This window comes from Nerophis ophidion, linkage group LG03 (genome assembly GCF_033978795.1).
Source record: "Nerophis ophidion isolate RoL-2023_Sa linkage group LG03, RoL_Noph_v1.0, whole genome shotgun sequence".
NCBI lineage: Eukaryota > Metazoa > Chordata > Actinopteri > Syngnathiformes > Syngnathidae > Nerophis > Nerophis ophidion.
In genome coordinates, this window is record NC_084613.1 from 7198194 (window position 1) to 7224455 (window position 26262).

General features: G+C 47.2%; 1 protein-coding gene across 1 annotated transcript; it reads left to right on the forward strand.

Moving 5' to 3' along the window:
- Positions 1-354: 354 nt before the first annotated feature.
- LOC133549049 (excitatory amino acid transporter 5-like) lies at positions 355-25985 on the forward strand. The gene is made up of 11 exons (XM_061894131.1): positions 355-760; positions 6998-7077; positions 8580-8795; positions 17279-17321; positions 17387-17600; positions 17666-17765; positions 22096-22329; positions 22411-22605; positions 22677-22811; positions 22880-23039; positions 25441-25985. The coding sequence occupies exons 1-11, from the start codon at positions 602-604 to the stop codon at positions 25585-25587; spliced, it is 1683 nt and encodes a 560-aa protein (XP_061750115.1). The 5' UTR covers positions 355-601; the 3' UTR covers positions 25588-25985.
- The last annotated feature ends 277 nt before the right edge of the window (positions 25986-26262 follow it).

The following is a 26262-nucleotide window of genomic DNA, read 5'->3' on the forward strand; positions in this document are numbered from 1 at the left end:
CTGCCGGAAGTTTGCACTTTTAAGTGTTTTACTTTTTGCCGTTTGAACACGAACGAAATGAGTTGTATGTTTGGAATTTTGTTTACTTACTGTACCTCAAATAAAGTAAACTAAGACCTTCAACCAGAGATACGTACTGATTTTGCCGTTCTGTTACACCCCTGATGGCTGTAGTTCTGCCCTCAGAAGCCCTTAGGTAGATTTAAGTCTAAGTTGTTGTGAGAGAGAGTTGACAGACGTCAACAAAGCCGCCCGTGTCTTTGTGAATGGAAGGGCTTGACGGTTGGTAGCCACTAAACTCTCTAATGAGCTATGGATGGAATCAGTCTTGAGCACTCTTAAGCCTTAGCGCCGGCAAAGGAAGAAGTCTCTGTTGGCATGGAAGAGGGATAATCCCATGAAGGAACACTTTACCTGGAATTAACCGGTGAGAACATTTGTTCCCTTGAGACTGAATGAGCACCTTGCAGGCTAGAGCTGACAAGCAACAGCGACCGTCGTCCCTTTTTGTCAACACTGCTGGACGGCGACTCTCGGTCGGCGGGACGGAAAGGGCAGGGTTGACCGGCAGGGCCCACACTCAACCCTGGTGGGTCGGGATATGGAGTCTAGGAGGAAAATGTTTCCCAACATGATGAAGATCAGCGCATACGTGAAGGACTACTGCAAGAGGAACGGACTGCTGACTCTTTCAGTGTTTGCGGTGGTAACAGGCTGTGTGCTCGGATTCCTCCTGAGGTCACTCAACCTGTCCACGCAGGTAAGGACGGACGAACAGACCATAGGACAGATGAATTAATAGTTGGGTGTATACGGTATGTATACAGTTGAATTGAAAATAATTGGTAGGATTGAGGGCAGGTCCTGAGTTCAATCCAGGGCTCGGGATCTTTCTGTGTGGAGTTTGCATGTTCTTGCCGTGACTGCGTGGGTCTCCTCCGGGTACTACGGCTTCTTCTCACCTGCAAAGACATGCACCTGGGGATAGGTTGATTGGCAACACTAAATTGGCCCTATGTTGAATCTTGTCTGTCTATCTGTGTTGGCCCTGCAATGAGGTGGCGACTTGTCCGCCCGAAAGGGACAAACAGTAGAAAATGGATGGATGGATGGTAGGATTGATATGACCGTTTTAGACCAGTTGATCTGCCGTTTGTTTTCTTTTTCTCCTCTGTCCCACTCTCCCTTGTGGAGGGGGTCCGATCCGGTGGCCACGGATGAAGTAGTGGCTGTCCAGAGTCGGGACCCAGGGTGGACCGCTCGCCTGTGTATCGGCTGGGGACATCTCTGCACTGCTGATCTGCCTCCGCTTGGGATGGTTTCCTATTGGCTCTGCTGTGGGCGGGACTCTCGCTGCTGTGTTGGATCCGCTTTGGACTGGACTCTCGCGGTTGTGTTGGATCCACTATGGATTGAACTTTCACAGTATCATGTTAGACCCGCTCGACATCCATTGCTTTCGTCCTCTCCAAGGTTCTCATAGTCATCATTGTCACCGACGTCCCACTGGGTGTTGGTTTTCCTTGCCCTTATGTGGGCCTACCGAGGATGTCGTAGTGGTTTGTGTTGTGGTTTGTGCAGCCCTTTGAGACACTAGTGATTTAGGGCTATATAAGTAAACATTGATTGATTGATTGATTGATTGATTTATTGATGGTGGACAAGGAGTTAGTGCACATGCCTCTTAATACGAGGGTCCTGAGTTCAATCCCGGGTTTGGGATCTTTCTGTGTGGAGTTTGCATGTTCTCGCCGTGACTGCGTGGGTCTCCTTCGGGTACTACGGCTTCTTCTCACCTGCAAAGACATGCACCTGGGGATAGGTTGATTGGCAACACTAAATTGGCCCTATGTTGAATCTTGTCTGTCTATCTGTGTTGGCCCTGCAATGAGGTGGCGACTTGTCCGCCCAAATACAGCTATAATAGGCTCCAGCACCCCCCGCAACCCCAAAAGGGACAAACGGTAGAAAATGGATGGATGGATGGTAGGATTGATAGGACCTTTTTAGACCAGTTGATCTGCCGTTTCTTTTCTTTTTCTCCTCTGTCTCACTCTCCCTTGTGGAGGGGGTCCGATCCGGTGGCCATGGATGAAGTAGTGGCTGTCCAGAGTCGGGACCCAGGATGGACCGCTCGTCCAGAGTCGGGACCCAGGGTGGACCGCTCGCCTGTGTATCGGCTGGGGACATCTCTGCACTGCTGATCTGCCTCCGCTTGGGATGGTTTCCTATTGGCTCTGCTGTGGGCGGGACTCTCGCTGCTGTGTTGGATCCGATTTGGACTGGACTCTCGCGGTTGTGTTGGATCCACTATGGATTGAACTTTCACAGTATCATGTTAGACCCGCTCGACATCCATTGCTTTCGTCCTCTCCAAGGTTCTCATAGTCATCATTGTCACCGACGTCCCACTGGGTGTGAGTTTTCCTTGCCCTTATGTGGGCCTACCGAGGATGTCGTAGTGGTTTATGTTGTGGTTTGTGCAGTCCTTTGAGACACTAGTGATTTAGGGCTATATAAGTAAACATTGATTGATTGATTGATTGATTTATTGATGGTGGACAAGGAGTTAGTGCACATGCCTCTTAATACGAGGGTCCTGAGTTCAATCCCGGGTTTGGGATCTTTCTGTGTGGAGTTTGCATGTTCTTGCCGTGACTGCGTGGGTCTCCTCCGGGTACTACGGCTTCTTCTCACCTGCAAAGACATGCACCAGGGGATAGGTTGATTGGCAACACTAAATTGGCCCTATGTTGAATCTTGTCTGTCTATCTGTGTTGGCCCTGCAATGAGGTGGCGACTTGTCCGCCCGAATACAGCTATAATAGGCTCCAGCACCCCCCGCAACCCCAAAAGGGACAAACGGTAGAAAATGGATGGATGGATGGTAGGATTGATAGGACCTTTTTAGATCAGTTGATCTGCCGTTTCTTTTCTTTTTCTCCTCTGTCCCACTCTCCCTTGTGGAGGGGGTCCGATCCGGTGGCCATGGATGAAGTAGTGGCTGTCCAGAGTCGGGACCAAGGGTGGACCGCTCGCCTGTGTATCGGCTGGGGGCATCTCTGCACTGCTGATCCGCCTCCGCTTGGGATGGTTTCCTATTGGCTCTGCTGTGGACGGGACTCTCGCTGCTGTGTTGAATCCGCTTTGGACTGGACTCTCGCGGTTGTGTTGGATCCACTATGGATTGAACTTTCACAGTATCATGCAAGACCCGCTCGACATCCATTGCTTTCATCCTCTCCAAGGTTCTCATAGTCATCATTGTCACCGACGTCCCACTGGGTGTTGGTTTTCCTTGCCCTTATGTGGGCCTACCGAGGATGTCGTAGTGGTTTATGTTGTGGTTTGTGCAGTCCTTTGAGACACTAGTGATTTAGGGCTATATAAGTAAACATTTATTGATTGATTGATTGATGTATTGATGGTGGACAAGGAGTTAGTGCACATGCCTCTTAATACGAGGGTCCTGAGTTCAATCCCGGGCTTGGGATCTTTCTGTGTGGAGTTTGCATGTTCTTGCCGTGACTGCGTGGGTCTCCTCCGGGTACTACGGCTTCCTCCCACCTGCAAAGACATGCACCAGGGGATAGGTTGATTGGCAACACTAAATTGGCCCTATGTTGAATCTTGTCTGTCTATCTGTGTTGGCCCTGCAATGAGGTGGCGACTTGTCCGCCCGAATACAGCTATAATAGGCTCCAGCACCCCCCGCGACCCCAAAAGGGACAAACGGTAGAAAATGGATGGATGGATGGTAGGATTGATAGGACCTTTTTAGACCAGTTGATCTGCCGTTTCTTTTCTTTTTCTCCTCTGTCCCACTCTCCCTTGTGGAGGGGGTCCGATCCGGTGGCCACGGATGAAGTAGTGGCTGTCCAGAGTCGGGACCCAGGGTGGACCGCTCGCCTGTGTATCGGCTGGGGACATCTCTGCACTGCTGATCCGCCTCCGCTTGGGATGGTTTCCTATTGGTTCTGCTGTGGACGGGACTCTCGCCGCTGTGTTGGATCCGATTTGGACTGGACTCTCGCGGTTGTGTTGGATCCACTATGGATTGAACTTTCACAGTATCATGTTGGACCCGCTCGACATCCATTGCTTTCGTCCTCGCCAAGGTTCTCATAGTCATCATTGTCACCGACGTCCCACTGGGTGTGAGTTTTCCTTGCCCTTATATGGGCCTACCGAGGATGTCGTAGTGGTTTGTGCAGCCCTTTGAGACACTAGTGATTTAGGGCTATATAAGTAAACATTGATTGATTGATGGTGGACAAGGAGTTAGTGCATGTGCCTCATAATACGAAGGTCCTGAGTTCAATCCCGGGCTCGGGATCTTTCTGTGTGGGTCTGCGTGGGTCTCCTCCGGGTACTCCGGCTTCCTCCCACCTCCAAAGACATGCACCTGGGGATAGGCCCCACCCACCTCCAAAGACATGCACCTGGGGATAGGTTGATTGGCAACACTAAATTGGCCCTAGTGTGTGAATGTTGTCTGTCTGTCTGTGTTGGCCCTGCAATGAGATGGCGACTTGTCCAGAGTGTACGCCGCCTTCCGCCCAAATGCAGCTATAATAGGCTCCAGCACCCCCCGCAACCCCAAAAGGGACAAACTTTAGAAGATGGATGGATGGATGGTAGGATTGATAGGAGCATATGAGAACTGACGGATGGATAAATTGATGGATGGAATGGACAGACTGAGTTTAGGTTAAATGATGTATGTCGAGAGGTTAGACTGATGGATAGTGGATTGCTTAACCAAAGGACAGATGGATAGATGAATGAAAGGACACCGACGGTTGGACAATAAAGTTAGCACGAGGGTAGTATAGTTTGATCGACAGACACAATGGCGGACAGACAGATAGACAACAGATTAATTAATGGACGACCGGATAGATAAATGGTCAACTGGTCAATTGTAAGGACAGACGGATGAAAAGTTGCACGGTTGGGAGGCAGTACAGTCGGATGGATGAGTTGATAAGAGTTTAGGTCATTCAGTATCCTTGGACAGACAAACCGACAAATGGATGGACAGTCCATTGTTTGATTGGTCTGACTTAAGCACATGCAAGTGAAAAGGCGGATGGTTCCGAAGCAGTAGAATCAGATGCTTGGATGGATGCTTGTATAGGTCCAGGATTCACGGATAGTTTAACGGTGGGTTTGATGGGTGGACAAAAGAACAAACGGTAGTAGTAGAGACGGATGGACAGGGACATAAATGAACAGAGGGAATGATAGAGCTTTGGAAAAACAATTGGCTGGACAACAAGTGAATGAATGACTGGAGGGACAGGTGGAGGGTTGGGCTGGCAGACGGCCAATGGATGGATGGTTGTGTAGGTCAAGGATTCACGGATAGTTGAACGGTCGGTTTGATAGGTGGACCAAAGAACAGACAGTAGTAGTAGAGATGGATGTAGAGAGACATGGATGAACAGAGGGAGTGATGGATCTCTGGAAAAACAGTTGGCTGGACAACAACTGAATGAACGACTGGAAGGACAGGTGAATGGTTGGCTTGACAGATGGCCGATGGATGGTTGTAAAGGTCAAGGATTGACAGATAGTTGAACGGTGGGTTTGATGGGTGGACAAAAGAACAAACAGTATTAGTAGAGGCGGATGGACAGAGACATAGATGAACAGAGGGAATAATGGAGTTTGGTAAAACAATTGGCTGGACAACAAGTGAATGAATGACTGGAGGGACAGGTGGAGGGTTGGGCTGGCAGACGGCCAATGGATGGATGGTTGTATAGGTCAAGGATTCACGGATACTTGAACGGTCGGTTTGATAGATGGACCAAAGAACAGACAGTAGTAGTAGAGATGGATGTAGAGAGACATGGATGAACAGAGGGAGTGATGGATCTCTGGAAAAACAGTTGGCTGGACAACAACTGAATGAACGACTGGAAGGACAGGTGAATGGTTGGCTTGACAGATGGCCGATGGATGGTTGTAAAGGTCAAGGATTGACAGATAGTTGAACGGTGGGTTTGATGGGTGGACAAAAGAACAAACAGTATTAGTAGAGGCGGATGGACAGAGACGTAGATGAACAGAGGGAATAATCGAGTTTGGTAAAACAATTGGCTGGACAACAAGTGAATGAATGACTGGAGGGACAGGTGGAGGGTTGGGCTGGCAGACGGCCAATGGATGGATGGTTGTATAGGTCAAGGATTCACGGATACTTGAACGGTCGGTTTGATGGATGGACCAAAGAACAGACGCTAGTAGTCGAGACGGATGGACAGAGACATAGATGAACAGAGGGAGTGGTGGATCTCTGGAAAAAAAATTGGCTGGACAACAACTGAATGAACAGCTGGAAGGACAGGTGAATGGTTGGCTTGACGGATTGATGTGAAGTCCAATAGACAGCCAGTGGCATGGCGGTATAAAGGGACAGATGGATCACTGGACAGAGTAACAGTTGGGACTAATGGACGATGGATGGTCTAAACATTGAATAAATGCTGACAAAGTATATGGATAAGGTTGGACAGACTGACAGATTCAAATATGAATCAAATAACCACTGAGACCATGGATCAGGGGACAGATAGTGGGGACAGCATTGTTTAGGAGGCAGAACGGGTTGTTCAGTAACCAGAGGGATATCGGTTCCAGTCTCTACTGTTGTGTTCTGTGCACCCACAGAGGGGCGAAGATGCTGAACCACAACGAGCCGGAAAAGTTAGCTGTCCATAAACGTCTTCATAGGTGGATAGCAAGATGGGCGAATAGAAGGCAGTATTGTGGGAAAGATGGGAGCAAAGGTTGATAAATGTTTGAAAACCTTGGACAAACAAACGGACATGCAGAAGTTAGATCCATGAATTGACTGACTGAAGTGGGACAAACGGGTGGGTGGCTGAGACGACGTTGGGTGGATGGACTTTTTCTGCCTAATTGATGTCTCAAAAACCAGGTGACATCAACAATCAGTTTCATTTTCTCACGGTTCTCTGTCACACAGGCCAAGATCTACTTTTCCTTCCCCGGGGAGCTGCTGATGAGGATGTTGAAGATGCTGATTCTTCCCCTCATCACATCCAGGTACAACACGCTCTTTCCTAAAAGCACCCATCATCCAAACCTCCTTCCTAAGTATCTCAGTTCATTCTTCTTTCTGATCCTTTTCATTCATGATGTATTTTAACGTTGTATGGATTGTTTACAGTTGACTTTGCCTTAAAGGGGCTGTTTGCAATTAACAAAAAGTCTCCTTTCGACATCCTGCCGACCGTCTTTCATTTCCGTTGAACTTTTATGTCATCCATCCATTTCTACCGCATACCGTCTTACTTACTAAATCAGTCACAGTAACAATCTAAATGTTATGTTATCAACGCACCTTAACAGTAATCTGAATATGGAAGTGAAGCACCACCCACCTCTTTGAGGCGCACAGCAGGCGTTTGCTGCAGGGATGTCCTTCTCATGAAGAAAAATAGTCCTTTCTTGTCGGGAGAACAACTTGCCATGACTTTGAAACTGATTTTTCCAGAAGGTAGACTTTCTTTTGTCCATTTCTGCTCCCTTGTAGTTTATCAGTCGGATGTGAACCGCAGCCTAGTTCCCTCGCTATGTCAAAAAGGAAGTTTTTGCATTAATCTATCCATCCATTTCCTACCGCTTGTGCAGTTTGGAATACTTTTGTCATTTTACTTACTAAATCAATCATAGTAACAATCTAAATGTTATCACTGCACCTTAATCGTAATCTAAACACAGAAGTGAAGCACCACCCACCTCTTTGGAGGCGCGCAGCAGGCGTTTGGTGCAGGGATGTCGCCTCTTCTCATGAAGAAAAATAGTCCTTTCTTGTTGGAAGAACAACTTGCCATGGCTTTGAACCTGATATTTCCAGAAGGTAGAATTTCCTTTATCCATGTCTGCTCTCTTGTGGCTTATCAGTCGGAGGTGGACTGCAGCGTAGGTCCCCCGCTATGTCAAAAAGGAAGTTTTCGCGTTAATCCATCCTTTAATTTACTACCGCTTGCACCGTTCAGGGTACTTTTATATCATCTTAGTTACTAAATCCATCACAGTAACAATCTAAATCTTATCGCCGCACCTTAACCGTAATCTGAATACGGAAGTGAAGCACCACCCACCTCTTTCGAGGCACACAGCAGGCGTTTGCTGCTATTTTATTTACCGAATAAAATATTTGGGGTTTACGGCAGTCACTCACCCTGGGAGCAGGTGCACACTTACCAAAACAGTCCAAGAGAAGCAATGAACAGTTTGCACTCATGTTAGGATAGAGTAAACATTCCCTGACAGCTAACGCTAACTATCCCAATCGCTATTATTAGCTAACACCCACAGATAATACCTACGTGATTACATCATTACGGACAACGTAAGAAGGGTAAGTAAGTTAATTTAGTAAGTAAGAAGGCGGGAGATAATGTTTAAAAACAATTGGAATGTTAGCATCTGTGTAAATGTAGCAAATACTGATCTTTCCTGTAAGTTTTCTTAGAACTTGGTGAAGATGAATTACAAGAATCCATTCTAACCGTGTGCCAATTTCTCTTGTATTCTTGCAGTCTTATGTCCGGTTTGTCAGCCATGGACACCAAGGCCAGCGGTCGCCTGGGTGTCCTGACCGTCACCTACTACCTGTGGACCACCTTCATAGCGGTCATCGTCGGCATCGTGTTGGTCCTCATTATCCACCCGGGCACGGGCGCCGACAAGGACGGCCACCACGCGCACTCGGGTCCAGTTATGACTTCGGCTGATGCCCTGTTGGACCTCATCAGGTAAACATCCTTGGTTGTCGCAGGTAAAGCAAGGTAGATCGTCCACGGTCCTTAGCTTTCTGAAAACCTGGTCTTCGGAAGAACTTAGTTGAATAGCACTTGTATGTTGGGTCTTAATACACGTCTCCATCCCACACAAGGACAGGCTCGACTTGTTACCCACTGTCCATGCGGTTCTCTACTTGTATGTTGGGTCTTAATACACATCTCCATCCCACCCAAGGACAGGCTCGACTTGTTACCCACTGTCCATGCGGTTCTCTACTTGTATGTTGGGTCTTAATACACATCTCCATCCCACCTAAGGACAGGCTCGACTTGTTACCCACGGTCCATGCGGTTCTCTACTTGTATGTTGGGTCTTAATACACGTCTCTTATCCCACCCAAGGACAGGCTCGACTTGTTACCCACGGTCCATGCGGTTCTCTACTTCTATGTTGGGTCTTAATACACGTCTCCATCCCACCCAAGGACAGGCTCAAATTGTTACCCACGGTCCATGCGGTTCTCTACTTGTATGTTGGGTCTTAATACATGTCTCCATCCCACCCAAGGACAGGCTCGACTTGTTACCCACGGTCCATGCGGTTCTCTACTTGTATGTTGGGTCTTAATACACGTCTCCATCCCACCCAAGGACAGGCTCGACTTGTTACCTACGGTCCATGCGGTTCTCTACTTGTATGTTGGGTCTTAATACGCGTCTCCATCCCACCCAAGGACAGGCTCGACTTGTTACCCACGGTATGTTGGGTCTTAATACACGTCTCCATACCACCCAAGGTCAGGCTCGACTTGTTACCCACGGTCCATGCGGTTCTCTACTTGTATGTTGGGTCTTAATACACGTCTCCATCCCACCCAAGGACAGGCTCGACTTGTTACCTACGGTCCATGCGGTTCTCTACTTGTATGTTGGGTCTTAATACGCGTCTCCATCCCACCCAAGGACAGGCTCGACTTGTTACCCACGGTATGTTGGGTCTTAATACACGTCTCCATACCACCCAAGGTCAGGCTCGACTTGTTACCCACGGTCCATGCGGTTCTCTACTTGTATGTTGAGTCTTAATACACGTCTCCATCCCACCCAAGGACAGGCTCGACTTGTTACCTACGGTCCATGCGGTTCTCTACTTGTATGTTGGGTCTTAATACGCGTCTCCATCCCACCCAAGGACAGGCTCGACTTGTTACCCACGGTATGTTGGGTCTTAATACACGTCTCCATACCACCCAAGGTCAGGCTCGACTTGTTACCCACGGTCCATGCGGTTCTCTACTTGTATGTTGGGTCTTAATACACGTCTCCATCCCACCCAAGGACAGGCTCGACTTGTTACCTACGGTCCATGCGGTTCTCTACTTGTATGTTGGGTCTTAATACACGTCTCCATCCCACCCAAGGACAGGCTCGACTTGTTACCCACGGTCCATGCGGTTCTCTACTTGTATGTTGGGTCTTAATACACGTCTCCATCCCACCCAAGGACAGGCTCGACTTGTTACCTACGGTCCATGCGGTTCTCTACTTGTATGTTGGGTCTTAATACAAGTCTCCATCCCACCCAAGGACAGGCTCGACTTGTTACCCACGGTCCATGCGGTTCTCTACTTGTATGTTGGGTCTTAATACGCGTCTCCATCCCACCCAAGGACAGGCTCGACTTGTTACCCACGGTATGTTGGGTCTTAATACACGTCTCCATACCACCCAAGGTCAGGCTCGACTTGTTACCCACGGTCCATGCGGTTCTCTACTTGTATGTTGGGTCTTAATACACGTCTCCATCCCACCCAAGGACAGGCTCGACTTGTTACCTACGGTCCATGCGGTTCTCTACTTGTATGTTGGGTCTTAATACAAGTCTCCATCCCATCCAAGGTCAGGCTCGACTTGTTACCCACGGTCCATGCGGTTCTCTACTTGTATGTTGGGTCTTAATACGCGTCTCCATCCCACCCAAGGACAGGCTCGACTTGTTACCCACGGTATGTTGGGTCTTAATACACGTCTCCATACCACCCAAGGTCAGGCTCGACTTGTTACCCACGGTCCATGCGGTTCTCTACTTGTATGTTGGGTCTTAATACACGTCTCCATCCCACCCAAGGACAGGCTCGACTTGTTACCTACGGTCCATGCGGTTCTCTACTTGTATGTTGGGTCTTAATACAAGTCTCCATCCCACCCAAGGACAGGCTCGACTTGTTACCCACGGTCCATGCGGTTCTCTACTTGTATGTTGGGTCTTAATACGCGTCTCCATCCCACCCAAGGACAGGCTCGACTTGTTACCCACGGTATGTTGGGTCTTAATACACGTCTCCATACCACCCAAGGTCAGGCTCGACTTGTTACCCACGGTCCATGCGGTTCTCTACTTGTATGTTGGGTCTTAATACACGTCTCCATCCCACCCAAGGACAGGCTCGACTTGTTACCTACGGTCCATGCGGTTCTCTACTTGTATGTTGGGTCTTAATACAAGTCTCCATCCCATCCAAGGTCAGGCTCGACTTGTTACCCACGGTCCATGCGGTTCTCTACTTGTATGTTGGGTCTTAATACGCGTCTCCATCCCACCCAAGGACAGGCTCGACTTGTTACCCACGGTATGTTGGGTCTTAATACACGTCTCCATACCACCCAAGGTCAGGCTCGACTTGTTACCCACGGTCCATGCGGTTCTCTACTTGTATGTTGGGTCTTAATACACGTCTCCATCCCACCCAAGGACAGGCTCAAATTGTTACCCACGGTCCATGCGGTTCTCTACTTGTATGTTGGGTCTTAATACATGTCTCCATCCCACCCAAGGACAGGCTCGACTTGTTACCCACGGTCCATGCGGTTCTCTACTTGTATGTTGGGTAGTAATACACGTCTCCATCCCACCCAAAGACTGGCTCGACTTGTTACCCACGGTCCATGCGGTTCTCTACTTCTATGTTGGGTCTTAATACATGTCTCCATCCCACCCAAGGTCAGGCTTGGTCCATACGGTTTTCTACTTGTATGTTGGGTCTTAATACACGTCTCCATCCCACCCAAGGACAGGTTCGACTTGTTCCCCACGGTCCATGCGGTTCTCTACTTGTATGTTGGGTCTTAATACAAGTCTCCATCCCACCCAAGGACAGGTTCGACTTGTTCCCCACGGTCCATGCGGTTCTCTACTTGTATGTTGGGTCTTAATACATGTCTCCATCCCACCTAAGGACAGGCTCGACTTGTTACCCACGGTATGTTGGGTCTTAATACACGTCTCCATCCCACCCAAAGACAGGCTCAACTTGTTACCCACGGTCCATGCGGTTCTCTACTTCTATGTTGGGTCTTAATACGCGTCTCCATCCCACCCAAGGTCAGGCTCGACTTGTTACCCACGGTCCATGCGGTTCTCTACTTGTATGTTGGGTCTTAATACACGTCTCCATCCCACCCAAGGACAGGCTCGACTTGTTACCCACGGTCCATGCGGTTCTCTACTTGTATGTTGGGTCTTAATACACGTCTCCATCCCACACAAGGTCAGGCTCGACTTGTTACCCACGGTCCATGCGGTTCTCTACTTGTATGTTGGGTCTTAATACACGTCTCCATCCCACCCAAGGACAGGCTCGACTTTTTACCCACGGTCCATGCGGTTCTCTACTTGTATGTTGGGTCTTTATACAAGTCTCCATCCCAACCAAGGATAGGCTCGACTTGTTACCCACGGTCCATGCGGTTCTCTACTTGTATGTTGGGTCTTTATACAAGTCTCCATCCCACCCAAGGATAGGCTCGACTTGTTACCCACGGTCCATGCGGTTCTCTACTTGTATCTTGTCAAAGTTGCGTCTGAGTTTGGTTGGACCAAGGGTACCAGGGACCATTCGCGGTCCGGAGATGTTTTTTGTTTTTGTTATTGGCTTTCTACACATCCTGAGGATAAAATGAACACATCCCGGACTAGAACACTACACAAAAAAATAGAATGTGCAATTTTGGGAGAATTTGTGTTTGGACTGTGAAATGCGGGAGTAGAACTTAAGCGTTAATGTTAGCATGCTAACAGCTAGCATGTGTCAAGTACCAAGTTATGTGACTAATTTGCAAAAAACTAAGAAACTAAGCTGTTCTCTACTTGTATCTTTTCAAAGTTGTGTCTGAGTTTGGTTAGACCGAGGGTATCCACAGTGTGGCCCAGGGGCCATTCGTGGTCCGGAGCTGGTTTTTGGGTTGTTTTTTTATTGGCTTGCTACACATTCTTAAGACAAGATTAACTCATCCAGGACTAGAACACTACACAAAAAAACTGCATGTTGACGCTGATACGTTAACGTTAGCATGCTAACAGCTAGCATGCGTCAAGTACCAAGTTATGTGACTAATTTGCACAAAAACTAAGAAAGCAAGCTGTTTTCTACTTGTATCTCGTCAAATTTGCGTCTGAGTTTGGTTAGACCGATGGTATCCACAGTCCGGCCCAGGGGCCATTCGCGGTCCGGACTTGTTTTTTTTTGGGGGGGGGGGGGGGGTTATTGGCTTGCTACACATTCTAAAGACTAAATTAACACATACCGGACTAGAACCCTAAACAAAAAATCTAGAATATGCAATTTGGGGAGAATTTGCGTTTGGACGCTGAAATGCGCGAGTCCAACTTAAGCGATGTTAGCATGCTAACAGCTAGCATGTGTCAAGTACGAAGTTATGTGACTAATTCACAAAAAACTAAGTAAACATGCTGATCTCTACGTGTATCTTGTCAAAGTTGCGACTAAGATTTGTTTGACCAAGAGTATTTAAAGTACGGCCCAGGGGCCAATCGTGTACCGGACTTGTTTTTCGGGTTCTTGTTCACTTTACTAAATGTGATTATTAGCGTGAGGGCGGTATAGCTCGGTTGGTAGAGTGGCCGTGCCAGCAACTTGAGGGTTGCAGGTTCGATTCCCGCTTCCGCCATCCTAGTCACTGCCGTTGTGTCCTTGGGCAAGACACTTTACCCACCTGCTCCCAGTGCCACCCACACTGGTTTAAATGTAACTTAGATATTGGGTTTCACTATGTAAAGCGCTTTGAGTCACTAGAGAAAAGCGCTATATAAATATAATTCAATTCAATTCAATTCAATTACAATAAAGTAAAAAGTTACTATGCAAAGCCGAAGACATTTATCAACAACACCCAGAAACGACGCCGGCTTTGCTGGGCCCGAGCTCATCCAAGATGGACTGATGCAAAGTGGAAAAGTGTTCTGTGCTCTGTTGAGTCCACATTTCAAATGATTTTGGAAACTGTGGACGTCGTGTTCTCCGGACCAAAGAGGAAAAGAACCATCCGGATTGTTCTAGGGTGAAAGTGTAGAAGTCAGCATCTGTGATGGTATGGAGGTGTATTAGTGCCCAAGGCATGGGTAACTTACACATCTGTGAAGGCACCATTAATGCTGAAAGGTACATACAGGTTTTGGAGCAACATATGTTGTTATCATGGACGCCCCTGCTTATTTCAGCAAGACGATGCCAAGCCAGGTATTACAACAGAGTGCGGGTACTAGACTTACTTTTCTATCTCATCTTCACATTTACACTTGACCACAGTCTCGTCCCAACCGTGACATTGAAAAGCAGCAAATTCTGTTTTCATTTGACACTTCCTTAACAAAACAAAAGCATATCCGCTTGCACACCCTTCAAAATAAGAGTCCTATATTACATAACAAAACAGCATTTAACAATTGTCCCTAACAAGAAGTGTTTTTAAATGAAGATCCTTAGGGAAAATATGATGTGTTTCACTCGACAAAACCCAAATGGCTTAAAAACCAAAGACACAAAATGTCTCTTCGTGTTTTTTTGCAGTGCAACAGTTGCCGAGTCATGGCGGTCTAAGATCAGGAAGCCACTTATTGGCGATCTGCTAATCCGGCACTTTCCCTGCGGCTGGCCGGCTTAGTGCAGCAGCATTCACGTAAGAGATCCACTAATAAACTCCTGCTCATCTGATTAGTCAAGAGTGGCCAGCCAGAGGTCAGCTCAGGGACCTCACAGTCCTGGTTTTAAGTCTGCTCTTTGGACCTGATCACATTTCAAGCAGACCAAGTTGGATTTGATCATATGTAGAATATTCCCACGGAAATGTACGGAATAACTCTGGTTGTGCTTACCGACCTCAAGCTATTTTATTTGGTACATGGTGTAATGATTAGTGTGACCAGTAGATGGCAGTCACACATAAGAGATATGTGTAGACTGTAACATGATGGCAGTCACACATAAGAGATACGTGTGGACTGCAATATGATGGCAGTCACACATAAGAGATACGTGTAGACTGTAATATGATGGCAGTCACACATAAGAGATACGTGTAGACTGTAATATGATGGCAGTCACACATAAGAGATACGTGTGGACTGTGATATGATGGCAGTCACACATAAGAGATAGGTGTAGACTGTAATATGATGGCAGTCACACATAAGAGATACGTGTGGAATGTAATATGATGGCAGTCACACATAAGAGATAGGTGTAGACTGCAATATGATGTCAGTCACACATAAGAGATACATGCAGACTGCAATATGATGGCAGTCACACAAAAGATATGTGTAAACTGCAGTATGATGGCAGTCGCACAAGAGATACGTGTTGACTGCAATATGATGGCAGTCACACATAAGAGATACGCGTGGAGTGTAATATGATGGCAGTCACACATAAGAGATACGTGTAGACTGCAATATGATGGCAATCACACATAAAAGATACGTGTAGACTGCAATATGATGGCAGTCACACATAAAAGATACGTGTAGACTGCAATATGATGGCAGTCACACATAAAAGATACGTGTAGACTGCAATATGATGGCAGTCACACATAAAAGATACGTGTAGACTGCAATATGATGGCAGTCACACATAAAAGATACGTGTAGACTGCAATATGATGGCAGTCACACATAAAAGATACGTGTAGACTGCAATATGATGGCAGTCACACATAAAAGATACGTGTAGACTGCAATATGATGGCAGTCACACATAAAAGATACGTGTAGACTGCAATATGATGGCAGTCACACATAAGAGATACGTGTGGACTGCAATATGATGGCAGTCACACATAAGAGATACATGTAGACTGCAATATGATGGCAGTCACACATAAAAGATACGTGTAGACTGCAATATGATGGCAGTCACACATAAAAGATACGTGTAGACTGCAATATGATGGCAGTCACACATAAGAGATACGTGTGGACTGCAATATGATGGCAGTCACACATAAGAGATACATGCAGACTGCAATATGATGGCAGTCACACAAAAGATATGTGTAAACTGCAGTATGATGGCAGTCGCACAAGAGATACGTGTTGACTGCAATATGATGGCAGTCACACATAAGAGATATGCGTGGAGTGTAATATGATGGCAGTCACACATAAGAGATACGTGTAGACTGCAATATGATGGCAATCACACATAAAAGATACGTGTAGACTGCAATATGATGGCAGTCACACATAAAAGATACGTGTAGACTGCAATATGATGGCAGTCACACATAAAAGATACGTGTAGACTGCAATATGATGGCAGTCACACATAAAAGATACGTGTAGACTGCAATATGATGGCAGTCACACATAAAAGATACGTGTAGACTGCAATATGATGGCAGTCACACATAAAAGATACGTGTAGACTGCAATATGATGGCAGTCACACATAAAAGATACGTGTAGACTGCAATATGATGGCAGTCACACATAAGAGATACGTGTGGACTGCAATATGATGGCAGTCACACATAAGAGATACATGTAGACTGCAATATGATGGCAGTCACACATAAGAGATACGTGTAGACTGCAACATGATGGCAGTCACATATAAGAGATACGTGTAGATTGCAAAATGGTGGCAAACCTGGACGGGCACTCTACCAACCGAGCTATACCGCCATATATTGCTACTATGGTACATTTTTTAATCTACTTAATACCAGCACCACATGGTTAGAGTGTCCGCCCTGAGGTGGGTAGGTTGTGAGTTCAAACCCCGGTCGAGTCATACCAAAGACTATAAAAATGGGAGCCATTACCTCCCTGCTTGGCACTCAGAATCAAGGGTTGGAATTGGGGGTTAAATCACCAAAAATGATTCCCGGGCGCAGCCACTACTGCTGCTCACTGCTCCCCTCACCTCCCTGGGGGTGATCAGGGGTGATGGGTCAAATCCAGAGGGTAATTTCACCACACTTCATGTTTGTATGTGTGAGACAATTGTTGGTACTTTAACTTAATTATCCTTTCCATCCTAGACCTTTTGTAACTGCGCTGAGTTTGTCTAAGTCCAAGTCTAATTCCAAGTCTAAGCACATCCCCGGTTAAAGTTTAAGGAATCGCTAAAAAGCCATGAATCTTTGACTGGCGTTTCTGCACTGCCGTGATGAAAGTGTTTTCTGTCTCCCAGGAACATGATCCCGTCCAATCTCATCGAAGCTACCTTCCAGCAGGTAAGAGGATCAAGTCCGGGGCTCCTCCGTCATCACTCTTTAACCCTTTCCTCGCCCGACAACAGTACCGAACGGACCTGGTACCGATCGTGCAGAGCGCCAACACCAAAGAGTCGCAGGCCAACTACGTGTACGTCATGCCCGACTACCACAACCCTCGCCTGGGCCACCCCGTCTTCCTGGAGATCACCCCGGCGCCCGACATCAAGTACAAGATGGTGCCCAGCACCAGTAAAGGCATGAACGTCCTCGGCATCGTCATCTTCTCTGCCACCATGGGTGAGCGCCATCAACACCACCACCTGACGGGCAAGAAAGGGTGTGACCTTTTGCATGTTCCTCAGGCCTGCTGCTGGGCAAGATGGGCGAGCGAGGAGCGCCGCTGGTCAACGTGTGTCAGTGCATCAACGAGTGCGTCATGAAGATCATCAACGCCGCCATGTGGTGAGCCTGCGCCGTCATGCCACCGCACACACGCAGCGTTGGTAAATAAAGCCCTCGGATTAGAGCTAAGAATAAAATGTCACAGCAGCTCAGCGGGAGGAAGGAAAAAGATGTCTACCTTTGCCGCCGTCCTCTGCAGTGGACATTTGGTTTTAGTCTATTCTCGTAGGAGTTGATTTACCGTATTTCCTTGTATATAGTATGCGCCTGACTCGAATTACTGCCGGGTCTAACTCGTTTCACAAAATAATTAGCGCATGCTTAGCATTACCGCCGGCTCAGGATTGACGCCGGGTCAAACTCCTCCATTTTGAAAATATTATTCTTATTAGCGCATGTCTAGGATTTCCGCAGGGTCAAACTCGTCACGTCACGAGTGACACTTCACCTGTCATCATTTTCAAAATGGAGGAGGCTGATTTCAATAATTTGAAATCGCATAAAGGGAATAGATTAAGAGCTATTCAGTAGGATTTAAGGTCCAAGCTATTGAATATGCTAAAAAGAACAGTAAGCAGCCATGTTTTATTAATATACCATAGCTGCGTGTGTCAAATATGAGTCAAACTCGTCACGTCACGAGTGACACTCCATCTGTCATTATTTTCAAAATGGAGGAGGCTGATTTCAATCATTTGAAATCGCATAAAGGGAAGAAGATTAAGAGCTATTCAGTAAGATTTAAGGTCCAAGCTATTGAATATGCTAAAAAGAACAGTAAGCAGCTATGTTTCATTAATATACCGTAGCTGCGTGTGTCAAATATGATGGTAGAGGGCGCTAGTGATCCTTCTTGCGACTACTCGGCTGGAGAAGAAGTGACAACAAGCAGCGATCAGTTATTTGTTCCTCTCGCTTGCACTTTTAACATGGAGGATTACATTTCTAAAATAAAACCGTTTTCTAAATTGGACTTTTAATTAAAGCAGGAGGTAATAAAGGAAGATCTCCATCGAGACAGAGAGACTTTTAAAACTGAAGAAAGATAAGGAAGACTTCTATAAACAAGTTATCGATGCTTTTGATCCGAAGGAGCTGCACATGGACTTCATTTATAAGTAAAGGTAAGACCATAATAAAGTGTTTTTATATTAAATGTGCTTTTCATGATGGTATCCTTACATCACACTCAAATTTATAAGAGCAGGCCTCTGTCTCCCTTTAATGTTTGTCTGATCTTGAATGGGATTGTGCTGAAAATTGTAATTTTCCTGAAGGAACTCTCCTGACGGAATAAATAAAGTACTATCTAATCTAATCTAATCTAAATTTACCGCATGCCTTTGGTAAGCGCCGGAGTGAGAAGAGGTCTTAAATTAATTAGCGCCCCGGCGGCAATTCAAGGAAATACGGTAGTTCTGTGAATACAACAAATCCTTTTCAACTTATATTCAATTGAATAGACTGCAAAGACAAGATATTTCATGTTCACACTGACAAACTACATTTTTTTTAGAATGGAATGGCAGCAACACATGTCAAAAAATACATTTTTACCAGTGTGTTACATGGCCTTTCCTTTGAACAACACTCAGTAAAGGTTTGGGAACAGAGGAGACACATTTTTGAAGTGGAATTCTTTCCCATTCTTGCTTGATGTACAGCTTAAGTTGTTCAACAGTCTCCCGCCTCATATTTTAGGCTGCACACATATTCTATGCCTGGACTACAGGCAGGCCAGTCTAGTACCCACATTCTTGTACTATGAAGCCACGCTCTTGTAACACCTGGCCTGGCATCGTCTTGCTGAAATAAGCAGGGGCGTCCATGATAACAACATATGTCGCTCCAAAAGCTGTATGTACCTTTCAGCATTAATGGTGCCTTCACAGATGTGTAAGTTACCCATGCCTTGGCCACTAATACACCCCCATACCATCACACATGCTGACTTTTACACTTTCACCCTAGAACAGTCCGGATGATTCTCTTCCTCTTTGGTCCGGAGGACACGAGGTCCACAGTTTCCAAAAACAATTTGAAATGTGGACTTGTCAGACCACAGAACACTTTTCCACTTTACATCAGTCCATCTTAGATTATATCGGGTCCAGTGAAGCTGGCAGGGTTTCTGGGTGTTGTTGATAAATGGCTTTAGTGTTTTAACTTGCACTTACAGATGTAGCGACCAACCGTAGCTACTGACAGTGGTTTTATGAAGTGTCCCTGAGCCCATGTGGTGATATCCTTTACACACCGATGTGGCTTTTTGATGCAGTAGCGCCTGAGGGATGGAAGGTGCGTAATATCATGGTTTACGTGCAGTGATTTCTCTAGATTCTCTCAACCTTTTGATGATATTACGGAGCGTAGATGGTGAAATCCCTCAATACACCTCCATCCCATCACACATGCTGACTTCTACACTTTCACCCTAGAACAATCCGGATGGTTCTTTTCCTCTTTGGTCCGGAGGATACAACGTCCACAGTTTCCAAAAACAATGTGAAATGTGGTCTCGTCAGACCACAGAACACTGTTCCACTTTGCATTAGTCCATCTTAGATGAGGTCGGCCCCAGCGAAGCCGGCGTCGTTTCTGGGTGTTGTTGATAAATGGCTGTGGCTTTGCTTGGTAGAGTTTTAACTTGCACTTACAGATGTAGCGACCAACTGTAGTTACTGACAGTGGTTTTCTGAAGTGTTCCTGAGCCCATGTGGTGATATCCTTTACACACTGATGTGGCTTTTTGATGCAGTAGCGCCTGAGGGATCCAAGGTGCGTAATATCATGGCTTACGTGCAGTAATTTCTTCACATTCTCTGAACTTTTTGATATTACGGAGCGTAGATGGGGAAATCCCTAAATTCTTTGCAACAGCTGCTTAAGAAATGTTGTTCTTCAACAATTTGCTCAGGCATTTGTTGACAAAGTGGTGACCCTCGCCCCCGTCCTTATTTGTGAATGAGTGAGCGTTTCATGAAAGCTGCTTTTATAGCCAATCACCTGTTCCCAATTAGCCTGTTCACCTGTGGGATGTTCCAAATAAGTCTTTGACGAGCATTCCTCAACTTTCTAACTTTATTTGCCACTTGTGCCAGCTTTTTTCAAACATGTTGCAGGCATCAAATTCCAAATGAGCTAACATTTGCAAAAAATAACCAGGGTAAATTTTAAATATCTTTTCTTTGCAGTCTATTCAATTGAATATAAGTTGAAAAGGATTGGTTGTATTCTCTTTTTATTTAGCTTTTACACTAGGTGACAACTGTCAATCAATCAATCAACCAATGTTTATTTATATAGCCCTAAATCACAAGTGTCTCAAAGGGCTGCACAAACCACAACGACATACTCGGTAGAGCCCACATAAGGGCAAGGAAAAACTCACCCCAGTGGGACGTCGGTGACAGTGACAATGGTGACGATGAGAAACCTTGGAGAGGACTGCATATGTGGGCAACTCCCCCACCCCCTAGGGCAGGGGTAGGGAACCTATGGCCCTAGAGCCAGATGTGGTTCTTTTGATGACTGCATCTGGCTCTCGGATAAATCTGAGCTGACATTGCTTAACACAATAAGTAATAATTAATTCCACTTGTAATCACAGTGTTAAAAATAATGTTAAAAATATAAAAAATGCTCATGCATTTGAATCCATCCATACTTTTTCTACCGCACCTGTTCAAGAAGTTGCCTTAAAGGTAAGAAATCTTTTTTTTTTACTATTGGTTAGTGTAGGGCTAGCCCTCTTGGGGGTTCTTCAACAAGGCCCAGCTGGGCCATTTACACACCTGTCGCTGATTTTGAGGCCGGTCCTGGCAACACCCCGCTTCGCTGCAGACCCGCAGGCCACGCCCCCTCCTAAGTTAACTTCAGAATAACAACGTTATTACAAATAATAAGAAATGCTGGTCTTACTTAAAAATGTACACTTTTAGTTGTGTTCAGTGTTAAAAATATATGATATGGCTCTTGCGTAAATACATTTTAAAATATTTGGCTTCTTGGCTCTCTCAGCCAAAAAGGTTCCCGACCCCCTGCCCTAGGGGGCCGAAAGTAGTCGAGCGGGTCTAACATGATATTGTGAAAGTCCAATCGGCATAGCTCGGTTGGTAGAGTGGCCGTGTCAGCAACTTGAGGGTTGCAGGTTCGATTCCCGCTTCCGCCATCCTAGTCACTGCCGTCGTGTCCTTGGGCAAGACGCCTTACCCACCTGCTCCCAGTGCCACCCACACTGGTTTAAATGGAACTTAGATATTGGGTTTAACTATGTAAAGCGCTTTGAGTCACGAGAGAAAAGCGCTATATAAATATAATACACTTCAATCCACAGTGGATCTAACATAACATTTGTCTCCAGCTTTCAATGCCTTCCTTACCACCGCAGGTACTTCCCTTTCGGGATCGTGTTCCTGGTGGCAGGGAAGATTCTGGACATGCATGACCCCGCCCACCTGGGGGAAAAACTGGGCATGTACTTCATCACGGTTCTGTCCGGCCTCTTTGTGCACGGCCTCATCCTGCTGCCCCTCTTCTACTACTTCTTCACCCGCAAAAACCCCTTCACCTTCATCCGGGGCCTGCTGCAGGCCCTCGTCATCGCCTTGGCCACCTCGTCCAGGTAAGCGGTCCCACCCGTGGGGAAAAAAAAAAAAAAACCCTCGCCCCGTTCTGACAATCCCTGCCGGTGCCGGCCTTTCAGCTCGGCCACCCTCCCCATCACCATGAAGTGTCTGTTGGAGAACTGCGGGGTGGACCGGCAGATCGCTCGCTTCGTCTTACCCGTGGGAGCAACCATCAACATGGACGGGACGGCCCTGTACGAAGCGGTGGCGGCAATCTTCATAGCTCAAGTCAACGAGTACGACCTGGACTTTGGCCAGCTGGTCACCATTAGGTGCTTAAAGCTGCCCTGCTCGGATCAACCCGTAGTCGCTGAAATTTCACCTCTCGCATCTTTCTCCGTAGCATCACAGCCACAGCAGCGAGCATCGGGGCGGCAGGGATACCTCAAGCTGGTCTGGTAACCATGGTGATAGTCCTGACCTCTGTGGGACTTCCGCCGGCGGACATCTCCCTGATCGTGGCCATTGATTGGGTTCTGTGAGTCCGCACAGCACGACGCACGTTGAAAAGCAAGGCGCGGTAAAACTCTTGTCTGCTTTCGGCAGCGATCGCTTCAGGACCATGATCAACGTCCTCGGCGACGCCTTAGCAGCGGGGATCATGGCGCATGTGTGCAAGAAGGACTTCGAGAGGGCGGCCGCTGCCGAGGCTGCGACCGTTGCTGCCAACTCGTCCGTCGTCAGTAAGGGAGGAGGAACCAAACGGGTAAGCTTGAGCTTTGAATCCTGAGTCAGTCTGCCTTTAAATTAAGGATTAGGTCAGGGTTGCCAGGTTGAGGCTGGAGACGTTTGGTTTCTTGCTTTGGGGTTAGATCAGGGTTTGGGATTTCAGATGGAAAAAGGGTTTGTCGTTCTGAGGTGAAGCCTGCGGTCTCAATTTGGGGGAAAGTATTTCTGGGTTTGAGAAATCCTCGGTCCGCCACAGGCTAAATTGAGGCCAGAAAAAGAATTATTATAGGAACCCCCCAATGAAAGGAAGTTATATTCATATCTATGATGGAGCGTTAAACGGCTAGAAATAGGTTCGCAAAACAATTTTATATCAAACTGCTCCTGCACACAGAGAGGTGCCCCAAGTGGAGGAGTTCAAGTACCTCGGAGTCTTGTTCACGAGTAATGGAAGAGTGGATCGTGAGATCGACAGGCAGATCGGTGTGGCGTCTTCAGTAATGCGGACCCTCCATTGACCCGTCGTAGAGAAGAAGGAGCTGAACCGGATGACAAAGCTCTCATTTAACGGTCGATCTACGTTCCCATCCTCACCTATGGTCATGAGCTTTGAGCTATGACCGAAAGGACAACATCACGGGTATAAGCGGCCAAAATGAGTTTCCTCGGTCGGGTGGCGGGGCTCTCCCTTAGAGGTAGGGTGAGAAGCACCATCTGAGGGTTGGTGAGGAGATATTGCCCCAAGTGGAGGAGTTCAAGTACCTCGGAGTCTTGTTCACAAGTGAGGGAAGAGTGGATCGTGAGATCGACAGGCGGATCGGTGTGGCGTCTTCAGTAATGCGGACCCTCCATTGACCCGTCGTAGAGAAGAAGGAGCTGAACCGGAAGACAAAGCTCTCATTTAATCGGTCAATCTACGTTCCCATCCTCACCTATTGTCATGAGCTTTGGGTTATGACCGAAAGGATAAGATCACGGGTACAAGCGGCCGAAATGAGTTTCCTCCGCCGGGTGGCGGGTCTCTCCCTTAGAGATAGGTTGAGAAGCTCTGCCATCCGGGAGGAACTCAAAGTAAAGCCGCTGCTCCTCCACATGGAGAGGAGCCAGATGAGGTGGTTCGGGCATCTGGTCAGGATGCCACCCGAACACCTCCCTAAGGAGGTGTTTAGAATAAGTCCGACCAGTGGGAGGCCACGAAGAAGACCCAGGACAAGTTAGGAAGAGTATGTCTCCCGGCTGGCCTGGGAACGCTTCGGGATCCCTCGGGATCCCCCGGGAGGAGCTGGACCAAGTGGCTGGGGAGAGGAAAGTCTGGTCTTCCCTGCTCCGGCTGCTGCCCCTGCAACCTGACTGTTGGATAAGTGGAAGAAGATGGATGGATGGATGAAGCACCATGTCATTTATTGACAATTTACATGCTCATCCTTAGGCAATGGATCAGGGAGACCCTGGCACGGCGTGTGTTTTACATTTATGATGAGGCGGCCTTAATCCTGGGTTTGCAATCCAGGCGAATCTCTAACGAGAGTGTAGTTCTGTACTTCAATCAACGTTAGGTAGAGGCGATTGTTTGGGTTGGAGGGCTGGAGGTCTTAGTCAGGGGAAGGTAGTCCCATGTTTGGGTCACGGTTAAGGGTCTGCCTTTTCGGGAAAGGTCAGGGTACTGGGTCAGCGTTTTAGGGTTTAGGTACGGTTTTGGGTATTGGAGTTTTAGAGGTCAGGAGTCCCCATTAGGGAGAAGGTACTTACAGTAGGTGCTCGGATTAAGGGTTTGAGAAATCAATCAATCAAAGTTTATTTATAAAGCCCTTAATCACAAGTGTCTCAAAGGGCTGCACAAGCCACGACGACATCCTCTTTCTTGCCCACATCAGGGCAAGAAAGAACTCAACCCAATGGGCACAATGAGAAACCCCCGAGGGGACCGCAGATGCGGGGCGACCGGTGCAATGGCTGTCGAGTGGATGTAGTCCATAATGTGAGAGTCCAGTCCATAGTGGATTTATTTCTTAATGTGGGAGTCCAGTCCGTAGTGGATCTAGTTCATAATGTGAGAGTCCAGTCCATAGTGGATCTAGTTCATAATGTGAGACTCCAGTCCATAGTGGATCTAGTTCATAATGTGAGAGTCCAGTCCATAGTGGATCCAGTTAATAATGTGAGAGTCCAGTCCATAGTGGATCTAGTTAATAATGTGAGTCCAGTCCATAGTGGATCTAGTTAACAATGTGAGAGTCCAGTCCATAGTGGATCTAGTTCATAATGTGAGAGTCCAGTCCATAGTGGGGCCACCAGGGGATCATCTTAAATGGAGACAAGTCAGGTGCAAGTCCTGGCTTGTAGTTTTCTATTTTGTGGCTCAGGTAATAGGCCATATTTGGGTTTTTAGGTTGCGTTTGGACTGTGTTTCTGATATCTGGTTCCCTCTTTCAAACCAGAGAGACACGGTGATCTCGGTGGGCAACCAGAGCGTGACACTGTCGGACGCGCCCCTGATGGCCCACCGCTGCGATTTTGTATTCGAGGTGGACGGAGACAACATCCTGGAGAAACCAGTGGCCTGCTACAACCTCTGCCAAGTCTAGAGACACAGGTCAACAGTGCTCCGACTCACAGGAGACCACATTTTTGCCAGTGCCATGCCTAAAGAGAAACCTTCACTACTTGATGCATCTTTTCAATCGTCCGTCTGCAACCAGTAGCGGCTTCGGCTTTTAGACCTCCACCTTAGCGTGCTAGCTGGACTCCTGTCATGTTGCCTTAAAGTGGTCTCACCCAGACTGGGACAGCAGCAGCTGACTGACAAGCAGGGACATTTTGCCCGAGTGAACTTTGAGCTGCGAGCCTGGTATACAACGAAAAACCGCAACATTTTCTCAGAAGTCGCATCAGGATGGTTGTTTTTATACCGATGGTTGTTGTTTTTTTGTCTGCTTATGTTTTCAAATAAAACTTGCCTCACTTAACTTATGCTGTTCTCTACTTGCATCTTGTCAAAGTTGCGTCCAAGTTTGGTTAGACCGAGGGTATCCAAAGTGTGGTCCTGGGGCCATCCATGGTCAGGTGTTTTTTTCCCCGATCAATCAAAGTTGACTTATGTAGCTCTTAATCGGCGGGGGAGGGTCATAGCAGAAGTTGACCCCCGCGACATAGCTCGGTTGGTAGAGCGGCCGTGCCAGCAACTTGAGGGTTGTAGGTTCGATTCCCGCTTCCGCCATCCTAGTCACCGCCGTTGTGTCCTTGGGCAAGACACTTTACCC